This window comes from Nerophis ophidion, linkage group LG27, assembly GCF_033978795.1.
Source record: "Nerophis ophidion isolate RoL-2023_Sa linkage group LG27, RoL_Noph_v1.0, whole genome shotgun sequence".
Lineage (NCBI taxonomy): Eukaryota > Metazoa > Chordata > Actinopteri > Syngnathiformes > Syngnathidae > Nerophis > Nerophis ophidion.
The window spans coordinates 11,320,703-11,344,663 of NC_084637.1; the positions used below are offsets into that span (position 1 = coordinate 11,320,703).

General features: G+C 39.4%; 2 protein-coding genes and 1 non-coding gene across 5 annotated transcripts; 1 reads left to right on the forward strand and 2 right to left on the reverse strand.

The window, feature by feature from the left end:
* Window positions 1-5,951: 5,951 nt before the first annotated feature.
* Window positions 5,952-6,023, reverse strand: trnae-uuc (transfer RNA glutamic acid (anticodon UUC)). The gene has a single exon. It is a non-coding gene; the product is annotated as a tRNA-Glu (tRNA).
* Window positions 6,024-6,145: 122 nt separating this feature from the next.
* On the forward strand, window positions 6,146-10,615 carry wbp4 (WW domain binding protein 4). Its single transcript, XM_061890050.1, has 10 exons — window positions 6,146-6,336; window positions 6,478-6,550; window positions 6,625-6,687; window positions 6,882-7,005; window positions 7,072-7,260; window positions 7,360-7,427; window positions 7,503-7,578; window positions 9,455-9,639; window positions 9,707-9,915; window positions 9,987-10,615. Coding segments are annotated over exons 1-10 (1,191 nt in total). The 5' UTR covers window positions 6,146-6,334; the 3' UTR covers window positions 10,189-10,615.
* mtrf1 (mitochondrial translational release factor 1) lies at window positions 10,443-23,306 on the reverse strand. 3 transcript variants are annotated; one of them, XM_061890048.1, is made up of 9 exons: window positions 23,248-23,306; window positions 20,201-20,292; window positions 20,047-20,128; window positions 15,362-15,469; window positions 14,307-14,479; window positions 11,217-11,334; window positions 11,010-11,146; window positions 10,832-10,930; window positions 10,443-10,754 (listed from the first exon to the last, which is right to left on the reverse strand). In XM_061890048.1, exons 1-9 carry the CDS (start codon window positions 23,273-23,275, stop codon window positions 10,629-10,631), a joined length of 963 nt encoding a protein of 320 aa, XP_061746032.1. In that variant the 5' UTR covers window positions 23,276-23,306; the 3' UTR covers window positions 10,443-10,628. The 3 variants fall into 3 exon arrangements, with proteins under 3 accessions (XP_061746032.1, XP_061746031.1, XP_061746033.1); XM_061890047.1 differs by lacking the exon at window positions 23,248-23,306 and adding an exon at window positions 22,714-23,229; XM_061890049.1 differs by lacking the exon at window positions 23,248-23,306 and adding an exon at window positions 22,811-22,934.
* Between the last annotated feature and the right edge of the window lie 655 nt (window positions 23,307-23,961).

The window sequence follows — 23,961 nt, forward strand, 5'->3', positions numbered from 1 at the left end:
CTTTAAAGATGTGATTTTTGGTTTTACACTGTATGAACAAAAATTTGAAAAGGAATTGTACCTTTGCAACCTCATTATTTTATTAGCTAAGTTTTATATTCATAAATGTAAGTTTCTTAATACCCGTCCTATCTTTTGTGCCTTTAAAAAAGATCTGGAACTTTACATTAAAACTCTCTTTACCTCTAACAACAAAAAAGCTGTGAAAACGATGATGCTGTGTTCCAAATTTAAGTTGTTTGATGAATCTGAATAAGCCTACGGCTTTGCATTTTGTTTATTATTTATATATATATGTTTGTATTCTTTTTTTATTATTTTGAACCTGGCGCTGTTTTGTACTGTTTTCATAATGTTTTATAATGTTATATATTGTTGTTTGTCTTACTGTTTGTAATTGTTGAAATTTATAAATAAACCTTTAAAAAAAAAAAAAAAAAGTATATTTACTTCAACACACAGTATTAATGATGATGTAAAATGTTGGAGATCTAAATGGGGTAATGAGATATATTGCTCTCATGCATCACAGCGTTCTGGAGGAGTTGGCACATTCAAAAACAAAATTACAGGAGTCTTATTGCATCATAGTGATCATGATAAAAATGGCCATTATATTTGTCAGGTTTTTGAGATTCAGAAAACAAACTTTATAGTTGCTAACATTTATGGATATAACTCTGTGCCTGACAATACTATTTTATTCAATGAAGTGCAAAATAAGATTTTACACTGGCTTGCCAAATTTCCAAATGCTTATATACTTGTCGGAGGTGACTTCAATACTGTCATTGACAATTCACTTGATAGATGGCCACCAGGCTCTCAAACTAGTGTCAGCTCAAATCTGAAGTTATTAATGCAAAGGTTTGATTTAATTGATGCCTGGAGATATAAAAATCAGAATAAGACCTCCTTTACCTGGTCCAATAAATCAGGCTCAAGAAAGTCTAGAATAGACATGTGGTTAATTTCTAAATCACTTCAAAACTGTGTTACTGTTCAAATTCTCTCCACTCCTTTGACTGATCATAGGGCTATTCAGATTCACATCTCTTTACATCCCTCTCACAATCCTTCAAAAAGCTCATACTGGAAACTCAACAGTTCAGTTTTATGTCATGAAGCAGTTAAAATTAGGATTAAAGATCTAATAACATTTTTTCTTAATAAAGCCAAAACCCAAAATAATTATTGTACTAATTGGGAACTCCTTAAATATGAGGTAGGTAAATTTATTAGAAAATATTGCAGCAATCTAGCTAAGAATAAGCGTTCTGAGGAGGAAAATGTGATTTCCATCATTACTGCATTATCCTCTATATGTCCAGATAATATGTCAGCAGAAGAAAAAGAAAGTCTCTTAGAAAACCAAAATAAATTAGACAAAATGTATCAATCAAAAGCAGAAGGAGCTTTTGTAAGATCTATAAAACAATGGCTGGAGGAAGGTGAACAAAACTCTGCGTATTTCTTTCGTTTAGAAAAATCGGAGGCTCAAAATAACACCATTGATCAATTGAAAATAAATGATGTGGTTTGCAATGACGCAAAACAGATTGCAAATTTTTGTTCTCAATTTTACAAAACATTATACAATAGTCAATACTCTGAAAGTGATGCTGTTAAGTTTATGGATACCTTAACTGAAACTAAATCAATCAGCACAGCTGACCAAGTATTCTGTGACCGTCCAATCTGTCTCAAGGAAGTAGTGGAATCAATTAATAGTTTAAAAAATAACAAATCTCCTGGAGTAGATGGTATTACATCTGAATTCTATAAAATATTTTCAGAAGAGCTAGCTCCTTTCTTACTAGAAGTATTTTGTGAAAATATTGATACAGGTGCCCTTCCTCCAACTTTAACACAGGGCCTTATTACCCTTACACCCAAGCCAAACAAAGATTTACTAATCACTGATAATTGGCGTCCAATTAGTCTTCTAAACAATGACTATAAAATTGTAGCTATTATTTTTGCTAAACGTTTAAAATTGGTTCTGGATGACATAATTGATGAGACACAGTCAGGTTTTATGGGAGGAAGACACATATCTAATAATATCAGGCTTGTACTTGACATTCTGGATTACCCAGAGGTCATTAATGATGAAGGCTTCCTTCTTTTCCTGGACTTTTACAAAGCTTTTGACTCGATCGAACATGAATTTATATTCAGGACACTTGAAAAAAATTTGGCTTTGGCATTTTTTTTCCGCAAAACAATTAAGACTTTGTACTGCAATGGTAATAGTTCTATAAAGCTCAAATCTGGTACATCTCCAAGATTCGAGTTAAAACGTGGGATACGGCAAGGTTGTCCTATTTCTCCATATTTATTTCTGTTAGCCACCCAACTGTTATCAGTTCATATAAAAACTAGTCATTTAAAGGGGATTTCTGTATTAGACAGAGAAATAATTATCAGCCAACTGGCTGACGACACAACACTCTTTTTGAAAGACTCTTCTCAAATTCCCCTAGCCTTGGATATGATTCATGTTTTTTCCTTGGCTTCTGGTCTCCGTCTAAATGTGAATAAATGTGAACTAATGGCTGTGAAGAGATGTGAAATTATGTCTGTATCTCAAATTCCAGTTAAGGATAGTATTAATTACCTAGGAATACATATCACTAAAAATCAAAACTCTAGATCGGCATTGTACTTCAATCCATCCATCCATCCATCCATTTTCTACCGCTTATTCCCTTTCGGGGTCGCGGGGGGCGCTGGCGCCTATCTCAGCTACAATCGGGCGGAAGGCAGGGTACACCCTGGACAAGTCGCCACCTCATCGCAGGGCCAACACATATAGACAGACAACATTCACACTCACATTCACACACTAGGGCCAATTTTTAGTGTTGCCAATCAACCTATCCCCAGTTGTAGAAAAAACTAAGAAAAGATTTAACCAATGGCTACAGAGAGATTTATCCTTAAAAGGCAGAACCTTACTTTCCAAAGCAGAAGGTATCTCCAGGCTTACGTATGCAGCTATTTCTTTAGATGTTAACCAAAAAATATGTAAAACTATTGACAAAATACTGGTTGACTTTATTTGGAAAAACAAAATTCATTATATTAAGAAATCTGTTATAATGAACAATTACAATCAGGGTGGTCTAAACTTTCTTGACTTCACTACACTAAACAACACCTTTAAAATTAATTGGATAAGACACTACTTGAAAGACCCTACCTCAATTTGGAACTTTATTTCTCATCATGTATTCTCTAACCTTGGAGGCCTAAAATTTTTGCTATTGTGTAATTATAACATTGATAGGATTCCTGTTGCGCTCTCAAACTTCCACAAACAAGCCCTTCTAGCATGGTCTCTTGTATACAAGCACAATTTTTCACCTACCAAATATTTCATCTGGAACAATAAAGACATATGTTACAAAAGGAAATCTCTTTTCCTCAACAATTGGTTTAACAATAACATTATTTTAGTGAGTCAGCTTTTCAATAAGCAAGGTCAACTTTTTAATTACCAAGAATTTCTCAACCAATTTAAGATACCTGTGACTCCCAAACAATTTGCTATTGTATTTGATGCCATCCCAACAGGTGTTATTATGTTGTACAGGGCTTACACACCTCCTCTTTCTGCTGTAAAAATTGTGAATGATCCACTTGACACTCCTGTGGGGAAACTTTGCTTTGATCAAAAAAATAACAGAAAAATCCGCAGCTTATTCCAAAATGATTGTGTTTCTGTCTCCTATGTCATTTCCTTATGGAATAATGTTGTAAATGACATCTGTTGGATCAAAACGTGGTCCCTTCCTAACAGGTATTTACTTACCAACAAAGTCAAAGAGATATCATTTAAAATCATCCATCGCTATTACCCTGTAAAGACTGTGATGGTTAGATACAAAAAGGACATTGATGTTACGTGCACCTTTTGTAACATGCACCCAGAGACTGTCAACCACTTGTTTTGGACTTGTGAAAACACTCGATCACTATGGCAGGGAATCTGTCGCTTCATCCTGGACAATATTTATGACAAATTTGTGCTTTACTTTAAAGATGTGATTTTTGGTTTTACACTGTATGAACAAAAATTTGAAAAGGAATTGTACCTTTGCAACCTCATTATTTTATTGGCTAAGTTTTGTATTCATAAATGTAAGTTTCTTAATACCCGTCCTATCTTTTGTGCCTTTAAAAAAGATCTGAAACTTTACATTAAAACGCTCTCTACCTCTAACAAAAAAAAAAAGCTGTGAAAACGATGATGCTGTGTTCCAAATTTAAGTTGTTTGATGAATCTGAATAAGCCTACGGCTTTGCATTTTGTTTATTATATATATATATATTTTTGTATTCTATTTTTATCATTTTGAACTTACAACCCCCTGGCGCTGTTTTGTGCTGTTTTCATAAAGTTTTATAATGTTTTATATTGTTGTTTGACTTACTGTTTGTAATTGTTGAAATTTATAAATAAACCTTTAAAAAAAAAAAAAAAGTACATTTACTTCATGACAAATGTGTACTTTGTTTTAAAGATGTGATATATATATATATATATATATATATATATATATATATATATACACATATATACACACATATATATATATATATATATATATATATATACATACATATATATATATATATATATATATATATATATATATCCATCCATCCATTCTCTACCGCTTATTCCCTTTCGGGGTCGCGGGGGGCGCTGGCGCCTATCTCAGCTACAATCGGGCGGAAGGTGGGGTACACCCTGGACAAGTCGCCACCTCATCGCAGGGCCATATATATCCATCCATCCATTCTCTACCGCTTATTCCCTTTCGGGGTCGCGGGGGGCGCTGGCGCCTATCTCAGCTACAATGGGGCGGAAGGCGGGGTACACCCTGGACAAGTCGCCACCTCATCGCAGGGCCACATATATATATATATATATATATATATATATATATATATATATGACAAATGTATGCTTTGTTTTAAAGATGTGACATTTTGGTTTACACTGTATGAGGGAAAATTTGAAAAGGAATTCTACCTTTGCAACCTCATTATTCTATTGGCTAGGTTTTATATTCATAAATGTAAGTTTCTCAATACCCGTCCTATCTTTTGTGTCTTTAAAAAAGACGCTCTCTACCTCTACAACAAAAAAGCTGTGAAAACGATGATGCTGTGTTCCAAATTTAAGTTATTTAATGGATCTGAATGAGCCTATAGCTTTGCACTTTGTTTATTATATATATATATATATATATATATATATATATATATATTGGTATTCTATTTTTGTTATTTTGAATTTACAACCCCTGACGCTGTTTTGTACTGTTTTCATAATGTTTTATAATGTTTTATATTTTTCTTTGACTTACTCTTTGTAATTGTTGAAATTTATAAATAAACATAAAAAAAAAAAAAAAAGGAGATTATTTATAGCAGCTGGACGCCCCCAAGTACAAATGTGCCGTGTCCATGGATTTAATCTGCGCTCTTTGACATTGTAAAGTATCTCTAAATATTGCATTTTTGCATTTCTTTTCACAGTTTATTAACTTACATTCATATATTGTTGGAGTATTATTCAAAAAATATATTTATAAAGGATTTTTGAATTGTTGCTATTCTTAGAATATTTAAAAAAAAATCTCACGTACCCCTTGCCATACCTTCAAGTAACCCCAGGGGTACGCGTACCCCATTTGAGAACCACTGCTCTAGGCCACTGAGTAAGTGTAAGTCTTTTTAATAAATGGTCCAGAATTTTATTCGTAATGCTTCATTTATGTTACTAGTTTATTCCAAGAGTTAAGACCAAATTTAGTCTTTGCTCATTTGTTGGTTAGCACTTGGTGGTACTTGGGACCTAATATTTTGTGGATATACCGAAAAGTCCAATTACAGACAATTAGTCAGTACTTTTTCCCAATGAAAAAAAAGAGTAGTTCCCATACCGGGAGTCGAACCCGGGCCGCCTGGGTGAAAACCAGGAATCCTAACCGCTAGACCATATGGGACATATGCAGTGTTTTACCCACTTACGGGTTTTGACTTAAGAAGGTTGTGACAAATATCCATTTTAGTTTTGGTGTTATTGACACACTCATGTTGACTTTCGCGTTTAACTTTATTTGGAAATCGCTCTCCGTATCATGAACACAACAGGAAGCCGTAGTGTGTTTTGGAAGATCCAATAAACTACAAGCAAACGTTATGGATTATGACGTCATCATTAATGGCCCGTGTTATTCCTGAATGTGGACAGCCGCTGCCTCCATTTCTTAGTTTTAACTCTTATTTACCTCACAATCAAACCCAAAGACTATAAATGTAAGTAATAACCTTTGAATGCGCAATATTTACAGTTACAAAGACATATTGGTCACGTATTGGAGTTTAGGAAGAATGAATTTGGACAGTTAGCCTCATTAGCTGCCAAACATCCATCTAAAACTGAATTATTATTTTCAGGGCGGACTACTGGAAGTCACAACCGAGGAAATTTTGCCAATATTGCAAATGTTGGATCGCGGACAATAAGCCAGTGAGTAAGCCAACATTTGCACAGTGTTTTGCCGACTGTAATGTTCATGACTTCTTGTTTTGTTTTAATTCTAGAGCATAGAATTCCACGAAAGAGGGAAGAATCACAAAGAAAATGTGGCAGCCAAAATTAGTGAGGTACTATATTCATCTGTGTCATGTGTTTTGATGGTGTGCGGAATAATATCAGCTAAAAAAAAATGTGTGTCTTGGCATGGGTCCTAGGACTGGCATGAGTGATAAAGACCAGACTGAAGAGTTTGACTTCATAGCTGTCTACTGATTGGTTACCCGAAGTTGTCATTCGTCACATCATTTATCTCTCTCTGCAGATTAAAAAGAAGAGTGTCCAAAAAGCCAAGCAGGATCAGCGTGCGTCTAAACAGTTTGCAGCAATGGAAGAGGCTGCGGAGAGGGCATATCAAGAAGACTTGAAGAGGATGGAAATGGAATCAAGTAAATGTGTAATACTATATATTTTTTAAAAACAAGCTTCCTTATTGTGATCTTTTTTTGTGTCAGGATACGATGTCCAAACCACAAAATTGTTAAAACCTAAAGCACCACCTGTGGTACTGTGTGAGCCAGCACCACATTCCAGGATACCTTCGAAGAAAAAAGCAAAATCAAGTCAGCCAAATGTAACACAGGCATGGGTTGAAGGACATGCAGATGATGGAACCACATACTATTTCAACACAATCACTGGAGGTGAGGATAACCAGATAAATACTTTTTTATTAAGTAGGGTATTACTATTACGGAAACCAAAAGTGTCAGATCCATTTACTTGGCTATATTCTGTTGCAGAGTCACGATGGACCACACCTGAAGGCTCTCAAAGTTGCTCAGACGTTGTGCAACCCGAACAGAATAAGGTATTCATGTTGAATTGATTGTGTTTGTTCTTTTAATAATGAAATTGTATCTAAATTAGGTTTTTATGTTCTTAGGTAGCTTCCGGCAGTCTCTGGATGGAAGGTGTCAGTCCCGAAGGATATACATATTGGTACAACACTCACACAGGAGGTGATTCCTAATATTACTGTTATGTATTTTGCTATCACAGATCATCTTAAAGGCCTACTGAAATGAAATTTTCTTATTCAAACGGGGATAGCAGGTCCATTCTATGTGTCATACTTGATCATTTCGCGATATTGCCATATTTTTGCTAAAAGGATTTAGTAGAGAACATCGACGATAAAGTTTGCAACTTTTGGTCGCTAATAAAAAAGCCTTGCCTGTACCGGAAGTAGCAGACAATGTGCGCGTGACGTCACGGGTTGTAGAGCTCCTCACATTGTTTACAATCATAGCCACCAGCAGCGAGATCAATTCGGACCGAGAAAGCGACGATATCCCCATTAATTTGAGCGAGGATGAAAGATTTGTGGATGAGGATAGTGAAAGTGAAGGACTAGAAAAAAAAAAAAAAAGGCGAGGGCAGTGGGAGCGATTCAGATGTTATTAGACACATTTACTAGGATAATTCTGGAAAATCCCTTATCTGCTTATTGTGTTACTAGTGTTTTAGTGAGATTATTTGGTACCTGAAAGTCGGAGAGGTGTGGCCACGGGTGTGGTGACCGCCAGTGTCTCCGGTGGGAGGAGGTAAGAGAGGCCGCAGCTGCAGGAGGACGCAAGCTCCACTCACGTCTACGGTAAGAGCTGACTTATTACCACAATTTTCTCACCGAAACCTGCCGGTTGACATGGGGTCGGGAACCATGTTCGTTTGACCGCTCTGTTCCATAGTAAAGCTTCACCTTTAGGAATGTAAACAAGGAAACACCGGCTGTGTTTGTGTTGCTAAAGGCAGCTGCAATACACCGCTTCCCAGCTACATCTTTCTTCTTTGACTTCTCCATTATTATTTGAACAAATTGCAAAAGATTCAGCAACACAGATGTCCAGAATACTGTGTAATTATGCGATTAAAGCAGACTACTTATAGCTTGGATCGGGCTGGTAAAAATGTCCGCTACAACCAGTGACATCACGCGCACGCATCATCATTCTGCGACGTTTTCAACAGGGTACTTTGCGGGAAATTTAAAATTGCAATTTAGTAAACTAAACCGGCCGTATTGGCATGTGTTGCATCATTGATATATAAACTATCAGACTGCGTGGTCGGTAGTAGTGGGTTTCAGTAGGCCTTCAAATCTTTTCAAGGCATTGTATCGACCGCAACTGGACGGTTTAGGCTGTCTTTGAAGACGTTTCACCGTTTTACGAAAAGGTTGTATTAGTTCATGCTCAAAGACTAGAAAAGAAAGCCCTATTCTGAGAGGATGCTGCAGGAACCAACAAGTATAGCCTCTCTATGTCTCTACCTAAACAGTCCCTCTTGTGATTCGCGGTAGCTTTTTCAGAAAATTTATGCAAAAGTTGCAATGTTTCGAGACTAAAATAACTAAATCAAATTGTAGTTTTATGAATATGTTATCAATGTGTTAAGTGCTCCTGGTGACCTCAAAAAGTGCTGGATTTCAACAAAAATTGGTAAACTAATGCTATGTTGATGTTGTACTTGTTTTATACCACACAGACTTAAAAGTAGGCACAAAATTGCAGTAAAAGTACAAACTCAGCTCATTGACCAATTTCTATACTGTTTTAATTCATTATAATTAAGTCTGAGCAATGTGAGAGGATGGCAATTGTCGTTTGAGCAATAAAGACTTCATATATCGTTCCACGTAAGTGTTCCTGCTTTGTTTACAAAAGAAAAAAAACAAAGTTTGATTGATCCTAGCTAATCTTTGAGCGAAATGTATTTTAACACAACTTGAACAGTCCAGTTGGGTTTCATTAAATGCTCGGAGGATTCAGTGAACTGAATAAATAAGAATATGCATGGCCAACATCATCTAAAACCGTGTTTGTCTTACCTCTCAAGAGTCCAGATGGGAGAAGCCAGAGAAATTGCCCTCAAGTGAGGCTCCTGAATCCAGCACAGCATCCAGCACGGTGGAAAAGCATCAGGAAAAGTCAACATCTCAGGAGGAGTCAACAGGTGGAGACAAGGGTTCTGATGTTGCGCAGTTGTCTCAGGAAGCAGAAGACCCAAACAATTCCTCAATGGTAAGAGGAATTCAGAAGAGTGTTTTGCCTTACTGTTTTACTGAAACATCCCTATTTTCTATTCCAGAAAAGAAAATCAGAGGATGAACCTTTAGAAAAGGAAGAAGATAGGACCAGCAGCAAAATGCCTCAAGTTGAGGAGGAGAAAGAGGGGGTCCAAAGTACAAATGTTGAACCTGAAGTGATAACACAAAAAGAGGAGGTGAAAGCCAGGAGGCCAAAAGCATTCAACCCTTATGGGGCTTGGGAGCAGATAAAGGAGGAGAAGGATCCATAGTAAGTGAGCACAAAAAAGATCTTTATGATGATGCATTGAGTAGCTCAGTTGTGTTCCCTTTCCTCCACAGCGCCAGTGTGGACTTACAGCTGCCCATAGCAAGGGTAGAGGCAGAAGTTGCACCAATTGAGTTACCACCGGAACCGAAGCCTAAGTTCATGGAGCGCATCATCACCTCACTCGGAGTGGAAAGCGGACCTGCCTCATTCAAGAAAAGCAAGACACAGAACGGCAAATCCAGACGCTTCCGACAGAGGGACAATGATGACTGAGTGAAAATGTCAATATCTGGAATTCCGAAATTGCACTTGCATTTTTTGGGACAGTTATGTTCCCTTTTGCTGAGCAAATGCAAACAATGAAATACTATCAATCAACCAGATTTCTTTTTTTTGTTTTTTTTTAATGTACAATGTTTTTTTTTTTTGTTTTTTTTTACATAAAACTTCTTAAGCTCCTTAAACAAATGATGTTAAATAATATCCAAATCTGTTTTTTTTTTTAGCAAGATAAACTTTATGAAAAGTGTTTTTGATTCATGATTTATTATTTTGTCTTTTGAGGAATAAATGACCAGCATCACAGAGACTATAATGTGACAAAAAGCTTGAAATAAATGCTAAAGCTGAACAAGCCATACAAAACATATTTACATAAAATCTCCTGCTGCAGTTTAGCAATAAATACTTTACAAAGGGACTTTTGAAGCTTGTCAATCTGCAGACCTTGACAGGTTGTTGCCACCATTCTCCACCAGGTCTAACAGAGCCCCCAATTCCATGTGTTCGAGTACATCAGTGATGAGATCATCGAGAGCTTCCCCTCCTCGCATAAACTCCTGTTATGGATTGAAAAACACAATATGTGACATTACATATAATTACTATGATATTAGAGTTTATTTGAGGTCCTAACTTTTATATCTCTGCTAACATAGCCAGTCCGATGGTCTGTGATGCGATCCTGGCTGAAGTTGTACGTGCGAATCCTCTCTGACTGTGAGCGCATGCCCACCTGGTGTCAAGAGACGTGGGTAGAGTAAAAAGATGCCATCTTCCTTAGAAATAAGATATTTTTATAGAAGGCAACTTACCTGCTTCTTACGAGCTAAATGCCTCTGCTCGGTTTCTTTACCCATTATCCTTTGATATAGGCGGGCCTTCAGCACGCGCAGGGCGGTTTCTCTGTTTTTCAGTTGAGAGCGGGTTTGTTGACATTCTGCTGTAATACCTGAGGAAAACGCTGACATTAAAACACCAGAGTATTAGGGTCGAGCAGCTACTGTACTTTAATGTCTTACCTGTGGGAATGTGAACAATACGCACCGCGCTGTTCGTTGTGTTGACACTTTGACCCCCGGCACCACTAGATCTGAATGTGTCAACACGCAGCTCCTTAGCACCGATGTTGATGTCCACCTAAGATCACATACGCTTCAAGTCAAATCTATGTCAATCAAGGGTGTCTGAGGTGTCTGAAACGCAATTTATTTTTGCTCGGCACACAGCTTATTCCAAAAATAATGACGACCCACATCAAAACAATACAGTAAGTTTAAGGCCAGCCTGAAAAGAATAATAGCATAGCCTCCATGTGTTGACAGCTTTAATAATTATTATTACTATTGTTTATTTAAGCTGCTCAACTAAAATGGTAGTTTAATGCTAAAATATAATTTTATCTGCGAATTAAATTATTTTACAAAAAAAAAATATCCTCATGCATTTTTATCTTATAGATTACGTATTTGCAAGCTGCAAAGGAGGCAATACAAAATATGAATTAACTTATGGATGAAAAAATGTTAAGTCGTTATGTGAAAAAAAATATACTTTTTATTTTTATTTTTTTAAATGTTTAAAAATTTGCATTATCATGACTGGAGGTATAAAACATCGGCACCTCAAATTTTGTTAGTAACCTGTTGGGAAAAATCGGACAAACACAGAATCGTACAAATACATTTTTCCATAAGATAGTTGTATTACACAAGTGTTCATTCAGGGCAACAATGCAGTTATGGCTGCCCTCAGAGGGCCGCTTGTAGCAGTGCATACTGTATACCGGTATATTAATTTTCATGTATAGTCATCTCATTACACAATTGCATATGCATTTGATCATATAATACAGTGGTCCCCAACTACCGGGCCGCAGAAGATATATATATATTTTTTTCATTAAATCAACATAAAAAACACAATATACACTTACAATTAGTGCACCAACCCAACAAACCTCCCTTTTTCATGACAAAAAAAAAAAATCTCTTCCCCCGGCAGCGATATATTTTCTGTCTTCATGTCCGTCTACTTCTGTCACGTTATTTGATTGATTTTAATGTATTGTCGCCTCATATTATTAAATAATTGCCTACGCATTTGATTGTTGTATTTTTTTTTACATACAAATTTATGGGTAACTTGCTTTGAAATCATAAGTCAGTGTGATAAGCAAATGTTTAAGCATTTATTTTTATTTAATAAAAACATGTCAATGTTTGTTGCATGATCAAAAAATATTAAAGACATGCAATTGCATGCCATACATGCCATCTTCAAGCTGGCTGACATAATTTTTTTCTGGATGTTACAGAAAATATGCGAATGTGAGAGCAGCTGCCTACTCATAAGCCCCAATTTGTCCAAATATTTATACAAAGTTTGGATTTTTGACAGCGATACCTTTTGTCGTCTTAATGTCTATCCATCTTTGTCGCGTTGTTATTTAATTGATTTTAACGCCTCATGATATTATTGCACAATTGCCTATGCATTTGCATTAAAATGTTGTATTTTTTTATGTTCAAATTGATCGATAACTTGCCTTGAAATCATAGGTCAAGGTGATAAGCAGATATATAAGTATATATTTTTATTTAATCAAAAAATCTGTGAATATAAGGTTTGTTGAATGATCAGTTAATGTTAAAGACATGCAATTGCATGCCATACATGCATTTTTTTTCTGTCAGAATTGAAAGAACAAATACATTTACAAAACACTGCTAGCTAGTGTTATCATGTCTGAGTTATTGTGTAGAAATATGGGGAAATAACTACAAATGTGCGCTTAATTCACTAATGGTGTTACAAAAAAGACCAATAAGAATAATACATAATGTTGGATATACAGAACATACCAAACAATTTATTTCTTTGAATCAAAAATATTGAATTTGAACGACTTTGTGCATCTGCAAACAATAAAATTATAGACAAAGAAAAATATATCCTGCTATCTAATAATGTACAACAATTATTGTAAACAAAAGAGAAGAAATATAACCTGAGAGGACAATTTCATTTAAAACACATGTATGCACGTACAACACCTAGGACTTTATCATATCACCATGTGGAATTAAATTAGTGAATGGATTAAGCAAGGAAATTAAACAAAGCACTAATATGATTTAGTTTAAGAAACTGTTCAAACTACAAGTGTTCACAAAATACAAAGATGAACATTTTGAACCTTATTTTCTTTAGAAATTTAAATAATCTCATTAATCTCCTAGGTGAACCATAAATTACTTAACTATTGATTTATGAGAACTTTTATTATTGTGTATTTGTTTATGTGTCTAATATGTACTATGTATGTAATGATTGTTTACTTACTGGTATATTTAATTTATTTATTTATTCACTGTTCTGTTACAAACAGAGAACAAAGAAATGGGATATAATTGCTATGATACGAAAAGAGGTAGGGTTAAATAAGATCTCTTTCCTTTACTCCTTTTCGAACGTGCTGTGATGAAACAACTGGAAATATGTGATGTATTACATTGCAATTGTACTGGATGCAGGTTAGGAAAAAACTGCAAATAACTAGCTAAATATAGCAAGAAAGATAAAGTGCTTTACTGGTGCACATTATTTCCAAGCTTTTCCGGGTCACGTAAAACAATGTGGCGGCTTTGACACACGAGCCATTAGAAATAATGCAAATCCAATTAACCCAAAAATATTAACACAAAATACATTACATAGAAAATAATTATAGTTTTACATGCAAAAAAACATTGTGAAATACATATGAAATGGATGAGTGAACATTTACATTGCATATCTTTATTGAATATTTTTTGGGGTGAAGATGGCAATGAGCAGAGAGGGAGGAGAGTGCTGATCAAAGTGCTGGTAACATTCTTTGGCCTTGTGGAAGGTTATTTTACAGTACAAAAAATAAGACTAAGTGACAAGTGTGTGTGATTCTTTCTGTGGGCACTATATTCTGTTGAATTATACGCGAGCAAATGGACTACTTGTTTGTTACGTATAATAACCGAGTAGATATACAAAGAGAACATTTTGGCAAAACACTTGGTCAAAAATGTACTTGGCGAAAAGTGGGGCATACAGAGACCAAAGTTTAACTGTACCTCAACAGACTGAGGCAGGATGATTACAGTCATGGTTCCAGTGTGGATGCGCTGCATCCTGGACGAAAGGCCTACTTCAGGGATCCTCTGCACCCGGTGTGTTCCCCCTTCGTGCTTCAGATGTCTGTACACATTCTCCCCGGATATCAGCACAGCCGCGTGATGTAAACCACCTAACAAGCACACAAAACAAAGTTGAAAAGTCTTAACCAGAGATCAATACATGTGTTTTTCCAGGGCAGACGCCGATTTTTTGTAGTCAAGAAAGCTGATAACCGTTATTTGGAGCCGATATTCGTTTGCAGTGAAAGTTAGATAAAAATTACGAGTATACGTCAGTATAAAGCTGAACAAGGATTTATTGTTTAAAAAAATATATAATTATAAGACAAAGTATGAAGAAGAATGTTTTAATGTAGACACATAGAATCATCATACTGGTGTGATTACATGCATCAAGTGTTCATTCAAGGCTAAGACAAATTATCGAGATATATATCGTGTATCGTGACATGGTCTGAAAATATCGAGATATTAAAAAAAGGCCATATCGCCCAGCCCTACCGGGAAGACATCGGGAAAGAAGGACAATAACAGGATTTCCCAGCAAAAAATAATCTGTACTTTAGACAATCAGGACTGCAAGGAGAGAAGGAGGGGTATGGCTGTGGTGAACGCAGCTGAGAAGATCAGGGAAAAATTCTCACAATAACTCAAATAAACGCCCTGTCAGAAATCAAGAGATATTTGGGGTGAATTATTGATGGTGTAATTTTGATTCTTAAATGACTTTTTTTTTAAAAAAGGGCTCCCAACAAAAATGGCATTTTCTCATGCAGGGGTAAATGGCTGCTGTTTCAGCACATGGTGATCTACTTTACTATTTAAATCATATTTGTGCATATTGTATCTGCTAATGTAATTTTGCAGAAAAAAAGCTAATACAGATTTGAAAAAAGGTTGATACTGCTATATTTCAAAATGTCAAATATGGGCGCCGATAATCGGTTGATCTCGAATCTTAACAGGTAAAATGCGTAACACATCAAACATACCATACTCAGCAGGTGTGTAGTTCAACATCTCAAAATCCCATCTCTTGTAAGCAGCAAAACCCTGATACATGTCAAACATTTCTCGGGTGAATTGCTGACATATATCACCTAGGACAAAAAGAAATATTCAAGTCAAAATCAATCTCTATTATTATAAGCGTTTTAAAAATAAGTGCATCTTGAAAGTATTCACAATGCTTTATTTTTCCACATTTTGTTAAGTTACAGCCTTCATCCAAAACTGAATAAATTGATTTTAGTCTTCAAAATTATACACACAATATCCCACATTTACAAAGTGATAAGGTTTTTTTCTATAAAATGTGCAAATGTATTAAAACACAAATAAAAATTCAATTGTACATAAGTATTCACAATCTTTGCTCAATACTTTGTTGATGCACCTTTGGAAGCAATTACAGCCTGGAGTATTTTTGAATACGATGCCACAAGCTTGACTATCTTTGGGCAGCACCTCTCAAGCTCCATCAGGTTGGATGGGAAGTTTTGCATTTCATTCAGGATGTGTCTGTACATTGCTGCATTCATCTTAGTCTAGTCAGGGAGGTGAGCAAGAACTCGATGATTCCTCTTGTCTGAGCTACAGAGAGGACCAGAAAAACAAGCGTCTCTGCAGCAAACTACCAATAAGGCCTGCATGGTGGAGTGGAGAGACGAAAACCATTTCTTAGTATTACGTTCTCCAAAATGCACCTGAAAGACTGTCAGACCATGCGAAACAAAATCTCAGAGACAAAAATTTAACTTTAGCTTCATATTTTGATGAAACCAGGCACCGCTCATCACCATGGTAATACCATCTGTACAGGGAAGCATGGTGGTGGCAGCATCATGCTGTGTGGATGTTGTTGAGCGGCAGGAACTGGGGGACCAGTCAGCCAGGATAGAAGGAAAGACGAATGCAACAATGTACAGAGACATTCTGGACAAAAAACAACGCTGCCCATACAACCTGATAGAGCTTGAGAGGTTTTGCAAAGAGGAATGTGCAAAACTGCCCTATGAGAGGTGTGCCAAGCTTGCGGCATCATCTTCAAAAATACTTAAAAGGCCTACTGAAATCCACTACTACCGACCACGCAGTCTGATAGTTTATATATCAATGATGAAATATTAACATTGCAACACATGCCAATACGGCCGGTTTAGTTTACTAAATTACAATTTTAAATGTCCCGCAGAGTTTCCTGTTGAAAACGTTGCGGAATGATGACGCATATTTGTGACGTTATAAGTTGGAGGGGACATATTAGCCAGCACCACTTGCGGTTAAAAGTAATCTCTTTTCATCGCGCAATTACACAGTATTTTTTACATCTGTGTTGCTGAATCTTTTGCAATGTGTTCAATTAATAATGGAGAAGTCAAAGTAGAAAGATGGAGGTGGGAAGCTTCAGCCTTTAGCCACACAAACACACAGTGTTTAAAATTGATGGAGGTGAAGCTTTACTATGGATCAGAGCGGTCAAGCGAACATGGATCCCGACCACTTGTCAACCGGCAGGTTTCGGTGAGAAAATTGTGGTAAAAAGTCGCCTCTTACCGGAGATCAGCGGAGCTTGCGCCTCACACCGGTGAAGACATCGTCTGCTACTTCCGGTAAAGGCAGGGCTTTTTTATTAGCAACCAAAAGTTGCGAACTTTATCGTCAATGCCATCCATCCATCCATCATCTTCCGCTTATCCGAGGTCGGGTCGCGGGGGCAGCAGCCTAAGCAGGGAAGCCCAGACTTCCCTATCTCCAGCCACTTCGTCTAGCTCTTCCCGGGGGATCCCGAGGCGTTCCCAGGCCAGCCGGGAGACATAGTCTTTCCAACGTGTCCTGGGTCTTCCCCGTGGCCTCCTACCAGCTGGACGTGCCCTAAACACATCCCTAGGGAGGCGTTCGGGTGGCATCCTGACCAGATGCCCGAACCACCTCATCTGGCTCCTCTCGATGTGGAGGAGCAGCGGCTTTACGTTGAGCTCCTCCCGGATGGCAGAGCTTCTCACCCTATCTCTAAGGGAGAGCCCCGCCACCCGGCGGAGGAAACTCATTTCGGCCGCTTGTACCCGTGATCTTATCCTTTCGGTCATGACCCAAAGCTCATGACCATAGGTGAGGATGGGAACGTAGATCGACCGGTAAATTGAGAGCTTTGCCTTCCGGCTCAGCTCCTTCTTCACCACAACGGATCGATACAACGTCCGCATTACTGAAGACGCCGCACCGATCCGCCTGTCGATCTCACGATCCACTCTTCCCCCACTCGTGAACAAGACTCCTAGGTACTTGAACTCCTCCACTTGGGGCAGGGTCTCCTCCCCAACCCGGAGATGGCACTCCACCCTTTTCCGGGCGAGAACCATGGACTCGGACTTGGAGGTGCTGATTCTCATTCCGGTCGCTTCACACTCGGCTGCGAACCGATCCAGTGAGAGCTGAAGATCCCGGCCAGATGAAGCCATCAGGACTACATCATCGGCAAAAAGCAGAGACCTAATCCCGTGGCCACCAAACCGGAACCCCTCAACGCCTTGGCTGCGCCTAGAAATTCTGTCCATAAAAGTTATGAACAGAATCGGTGACAAAGGACAGCCTTGGCGGAGTCCAACCTTCACTGGAAACGTGTCCGACTTACTGCCAGCAATGCGGACCAAGCTCTGACACTGATCATACAGGGAGCGGACTGCCACAATAAGACATTCCGATACCCCATACTCTCTGAGCACTCCCCACAGGACTTCCCGAGGGACACGGTCGAATGCCTTCTCCAAGTCCACAAAGCACATGTAGACTGGTTGGGCAAACTCCCATGCACCCTCAAGAACCCTGCCGAGAGTATAGAGCTGGTCCACAGTTCCACGACCAGGACGAAAACCACACTGTTCCTCCTGAATCCGAGGTTCGACTATCCGGCGAAGCCTCCTCTCCAGTACACCTGAATAAACCTTACCGGGAATGTTCTCTACTAAATCCTTTCAGTAAAAATATGGTAATATCGCAAAATGATCAAGTATGACACAGAATGGACCTGCTATCCCCGTTTAAATAAGAAAATCTCATTTCAGTAGGCCTTTAATGCTGTAATTTCTGCCAAAGGTGCACCAACAAAGTATTGAGCAAATGCTGTGAACTTACTTGATATTTTTTTTATGAATTTTCCATTGCCGATGGCATAGCCAATTCCATCTGCAGGGGAGATAGTCAAAGCAAGAGCCTCCGCCCAGTGAAGAGCACCGCTTTTATCAGAGCTGGGGAGAAGTCAACACAGGCTGCCCGGAACACCTCCTCTGGCAGGTTGGCAGCAACACGCGACTGGGAGCTGTCAGTTGATCTGGGCAAGCAGTTGAAGTTCCCTGACGTGGTTTCCAAAACACTAAGTCCAGATATTGTGCTTACCTCAATGGCCTCCAGGCAGGTAAGCCTCTTGGAGCTCACAGTGCCTTGGGAGGGCCGTATGGAGGAGGCCAATGAGAGGAAGAGTGCAAAGTACTCTCAGCTTGTGGAGGAGTGTTGGAGAAATGGCTGGCGAGCGATATGCCAACCCATTGAAGTGGGATGTCGAGGGTTTGTGGGAAAATCCCTCTGCAGGGCCTACAGAATGCTTGGCATCACAGGGGCCAGCCAGTGAAAGGCCATCAAGTTAGCCACTGATGCAGAAGTGGCATCAAGGTGGCTGTGGACCAGGAGGGGAGAGGCGTGGCATGTAGGGCAGTAGCGCTACCTGGATACAGGCTGGGGCCTGATCAACCCTGGGTGGGTCGCCTAGGACAGTGGTTCTCAACCTTTTTTCAGTGATGTACCCCCTGTGAACATTTTTTTAATTCAAGTACCTCCTAATCAGAGCAAAGCATTTTTGGTTGAAAAAAAAGACATAAATAAGTAAAATACAGCACTATGTCATCAGTTTCTGATTTATTAAATTGTATAACAGTGCAAAATATTGCTCATTTGTAGTGGTCTTTCTTGAACTATTTAAAAAAAAATATATAAAAATAACTGAAAACGTGTTGAAAAATAAACAAGTGATTAAATTATAAATAAAGAATTCTACACATAGAAGTAATCATCAACTTAAAGTGCCCTCTTTGGGGATTGTAATAGAGATCCATCTGGATTCCTTAACTTAATTCTAAACATTTCTTCACAAAAAAAAAAATCTTCAACATCAATATTTATGGAACATGTCCACAAAAAATGTAACTGTCAACACTGAATATTGCATTGTTGCATTTCTTTTCTCTCAGTTTATTATCTTACATTCATATTTTTTTGAAGTATAATTCAATAAATATATTTATAAAGGATTTTTGAATTTTTGTTATTTTTAGAATATTTTTTAAAAATCTCACGTACCCCTTGGCATACCTTCAAGTACCCCCAGGCGTACGCGTACCCCCATTTGAGAACCACTGGCCTAGAGGAGGAGGTTTGATTGTTGAAAGACCCGAAACCCCCTGTGATCCTAGGTTACATCACTGAGGATGTTTCCAGTTGGACCATTGGTGTATCTAAAAAAAATTAAAAAATACCACATTATCATTATATTGCCAGTCGAATTTTAAGAAATAAAGATATGTATTCCATTTTGTAACAAGGCAGTGGTATAACAAAATGTGGAAAAACTTTAGTGCTGTGAATACTTTCTGGATGCACTGTAAGTTGACAAAAAATCCCAAACCTCCCGTTGTTCGCCCAGACACCACCTCTAATAGGACATTACTAGGGTCCATAGGGTCAGTCGGTACTAGAGTGTACATCAACTGGAGAGACAATAAAGACTCATTAAATACAAATTATTTTTTGATAATCTATGTGCGTGAGAATTTTTTTACCTCTTTTATTAACGTTGAAATCCTATGAGAGATAATAGCATCCTCTTCTTTCAGCAGCTGGACTAACTGTTCATCTTCATCTTTGTGGACAGCTGGAGTTGGGATGGAATGAGAGCAGACTATTATCCTCCTGATCGCCACCATTTAAGTTGCATTTGTGCTGGTTAATGTTAGATACCCAAAACAGAAAATAAAAAAAAAACACATTTACTCAGATCCAGTGAGGAGCTCTCACTGGATCGGTTCACAGCCGAGTGTGAAGCGACTGGGATGTGAAGCAGCACCTCCAAGTCCGAGTCCATGGTTCTCGCCCGGAAAAGGGCGGAGCGTCATCTCCAGGTTGGGGAGGAGACCCTGCCCCGAGTGGAGGAGTTCAAGTACCTCGGAGTCTTGTTCACGAGTGAGAGAAGAGTGGATTGTGAGATCGACAGGCGGATTGGTGCGGCGTCTTCAGTAATGCGGATGCTCTATCGATCCGTTGCGGTGAAAAAGGAGCTGAGCCGGAAGGCAAAGCTCTCAATTTACCGTTCGATCTAGGTTCTCATCCTCGCCTATGGTCATGAGCTTTGGGTTATGACCGAAAGGACAAGTTCAGAGGTACAAGCGGCCGAAATGAGTTTCCTCCTTAACTCTTAACTCATTCTCTTTCTATGCCACATCAATGAGGAAATGCACTCCCAACAGATGTAAAAGTAAGTGCATCTCTATCCTCCTTCAAAATTGTTCTAAAACAACACGTCCTGGCAACTTCAACCCTTTACGAATACCCTCCTCCATTCACATCCCATCTCCCCGAATTGTAAATAACCTAATGTAAATAATCAAATGTATTTCTAATGTATTTACTTGTTCTTATGCTATCTGAACTCACTATGTTCTCTGCTGGCTGTACTTATCCTGCTAAGTAAACTGTTTCAATGTCTATTTCTCTGCTGATGCAATTGTTGATGACTGAAGTACTGATATCAACCAAAGCTCCTCATCCCACCCCCCGGATTGTAAATAATGTAAATAATTCAATGTATATACTATGATGATTAACTTGTGTGATGACTGTATTATGCTGATAGTATATATTTGTACAATGAATTGATTAACGTGGACCCCGACCTAAAGAAGTTGAAAAACTTATTCGGGTGTTACCATTTACTGGTCAATTGTACGGAATATGTACTGAACTGTGCAATCTACTAATAACAGTTTCAATTAATCAAATTCCGCCGGGTGGCCGGCCTCTCCCTTAGAGATAGGGTGAGAAGCTCTGCCATCCGGGAAGAGCTCAAAGTAAAACTGCTGCTCCTCCTCATTGAGAAGAGCCAGATGAGGTGGTTCGGGCATCTGGTCAGGATGCCACCCGGACGCCTCCCGAAGGAGGTGTTTCGGGCACGACCGACCGGTAGGAGGCCACGGGGAAGACCCAGGACACGTTGGGAAGACTATGTCCCCCGGCTGGCCTGGGAACGCCTCGGGATCCCCCGGGAAGAGCTGGACGAAGTGGCTAGGGAGCCGGATGTCTGGGTTTCCCTACATAGGCTGCCGCCCCCACGACCCATCCAGCCATTCATCTTCTTCCGCATATCCGAGGTCGGGTCGCGGGGAACCAAGGAAGCCCAGACTTCACTCTCCCCAGCCACTTTGTCTAGCTCTTCCCGGGGGATCCCGAGGCGTTCCCAGGCCAGCCGGGAGACATTGTCTTCCCAACGTGTCCTGGGTCTTCCCCGTGGCCTCCTACCGGTTGGACGTGCCCTAAGCACCTCCCTAGGGAGGTGTTCGGGTGGCATCCTGACCAGATGCCCTAACCACCTCATCTGGCTTCTCTCGATGTGGAGGAGCAGCGGCTTTACGTTCAGCTCCCCCCGGAGGACAGAGCTTCTCACCCTATCTCTAAGGGAGAGCCCGGCCACCGGGCGGAGGAAACTCATTTCGGCCGCTTGTACCCGTGATCTTATCCTTTCGGTCATGACCCAAAGCTCATGACCATCGGTAAGGATGGGAACGTAGATCGACCGGTAAATTTAGAGATTCTTCTTCAATACAACGGATTGGTACAACGTCCGCATTACTGAAGACGCCGAACTGTCCCACTTGTTGATCACACGATCCAATCTTCCCTCACTCGTGAACAAGACTCCTAGGTACTTGAACTCCTCCACTTGGGGCAGGGTCTCCTCCCCAACCCGGAGATGGCATTCCACCGTTTTCCGGGAGGGAACCATGGACTCGGACTTGGAGGTGCTGATTCTCATTCCGGTTGCTTCACAATCGGCTGCGAACCGATCCAGTGAGAGCTGAAGATCCCGGCCAGATGAAGCCATCAGGACCACATCATCTGCAAAAAGCAGAGACCAAATCCCGCGGCCACCAAACCGGAACCCCACAACGCTTTGACTGCGCCTAGAAATTCTGTCCATAAAAGTTATGAACAGAATCGGTGACAAAGGACAGCCTTGGCCCCCGCGACCTGACCTCGGATAAGCGGAAGAAGATGGATGGATGGATGGACATTTACTTACAAGACAAAAGTGCCCGGACTTCCGCAAGCTCTTTGAGAGCTTTTTCAACACTATGGAAGATATTTGCAAAGGGCAGCAGCTGTGTGTGTCTCTTCACCATCACTTTCCTGTCTGCTTCGTTCAGGTGTGCACGTTGCAGCTGCTGTTGGAGAACTTGCTGCTCCTCCATGAGTTGCTGAATATACTTTTGAACAGCATCGTTCTTGTACAAGTCACCCACATGACTGTGACAGAGGCGTCTTGAAGGCAAAGCAACACAGCGCTGCGCTGCTAGGAACACATTCACATTAGCGTCTTTAGCACTTATATGTCCTGAAATTGTCCTCCACGGTCCTCGTCGTAGCTGGGTGTATACTTCGCGGGTACTGACGGAACACAAGCGAGAACAACTAAGGAAAAACATTTGATAACTCACTCGTCTACAAGAAAACAAAACGTATTAAATTGTATAAACATGCAACGACTTTAGAACGAAACCCGGAAGTGTGGTGAGAAACGACGGCCGTAGACGCAGCATTGAGCGCTAATGCTTACCGTCGCTGACAAGATGCTGGGCCGCCATCTTGGAGTGGTGATCCGCTCCACTCAGTGCAATTCATTTGGCAGGAGCAATGAACTGTCAGCGTATTTAATTCATTTTGCCTCATTGAATACCACTGATTTTCACGCAGTTTTTTGTCATACGTGTAGCTATGATAAAGGACACATGTTTGGCGTGTTTTATTATTCATAGTTTATTTAACCGTAATAGAATATTCTTATAAGTGACTAGAGATCCGAGATCAAAACTGGGAATATAATCCCAGAGAAGGGGGAATTAAAACGGTCAACTATTATTAAATTCAAGAAACATTATAGAATAGAATAGAAAGTACTTTATTGATCCCTGAGGGAAATTCAGCACCACAGTTCGCTCACAATAAACAATAATAAAAATAACTAATATATGACATTTATTACATATAATATATAAATAATATAAATATATTCTACATATATTCCACATTTAAGTGTAGTCAAGAAGGAACATATGCATTATGCAGTCTGATGGCTGTCGGTATGAAGGACCTCCTGTGTCGTTCTGTGTTACATTTTGGGAGTCTGAGGCTTCCACTGAACGTGCTCATTCTCTCCGCAAGGTCTGAGTGTAGTGGGTGGGAGGTGTTGTCCATAATGGCTAGGAGTTTTGCTAGACTTCTCCTCTCTGACACCACCGCCAGAGAGTCCAGCTCCACTCCCACCACGTTA

Coding starts and splice junctions, on each gene's coding strand:
- mtrf1 (XM_061890047.1), bottom strand. CDS start 23,116: ATGTTTTTCCTTAGTTGTTCTCGCTTGTGTTCCGTCAGTACCCGCGAA. Junction 20,129..20,200: donor TTTCAACGTTAATAAAAGAG/GTAAAAAAATTC, acceptor TTGTCTCTCCAG/TTGATGTACACTCTAGTACC. Junction 15,470..20,046: donor GTCTGGGCGAACAACGGGAG/GTTTGGGATTTT, acceptor TTTTTGTCCTAG/GTGATATATGTCAGCAATTC.
- wbp4 (XM_061890050.1), top strand. Junction 7,579..9,454: donor GTACAACACTCACACAGGAG/GTGATTCCTAAT, acceptor TTACCTCTCAAG/AGTCCAGATGGGAGAAGCCA. Junction 9,916..9,986: donor AAGGAGGAGAAGGATCCATA/GTAAGTGAGCAC, acceptor TTTCCTCCACAG/CGCCAGTGTGGACTTACAGC.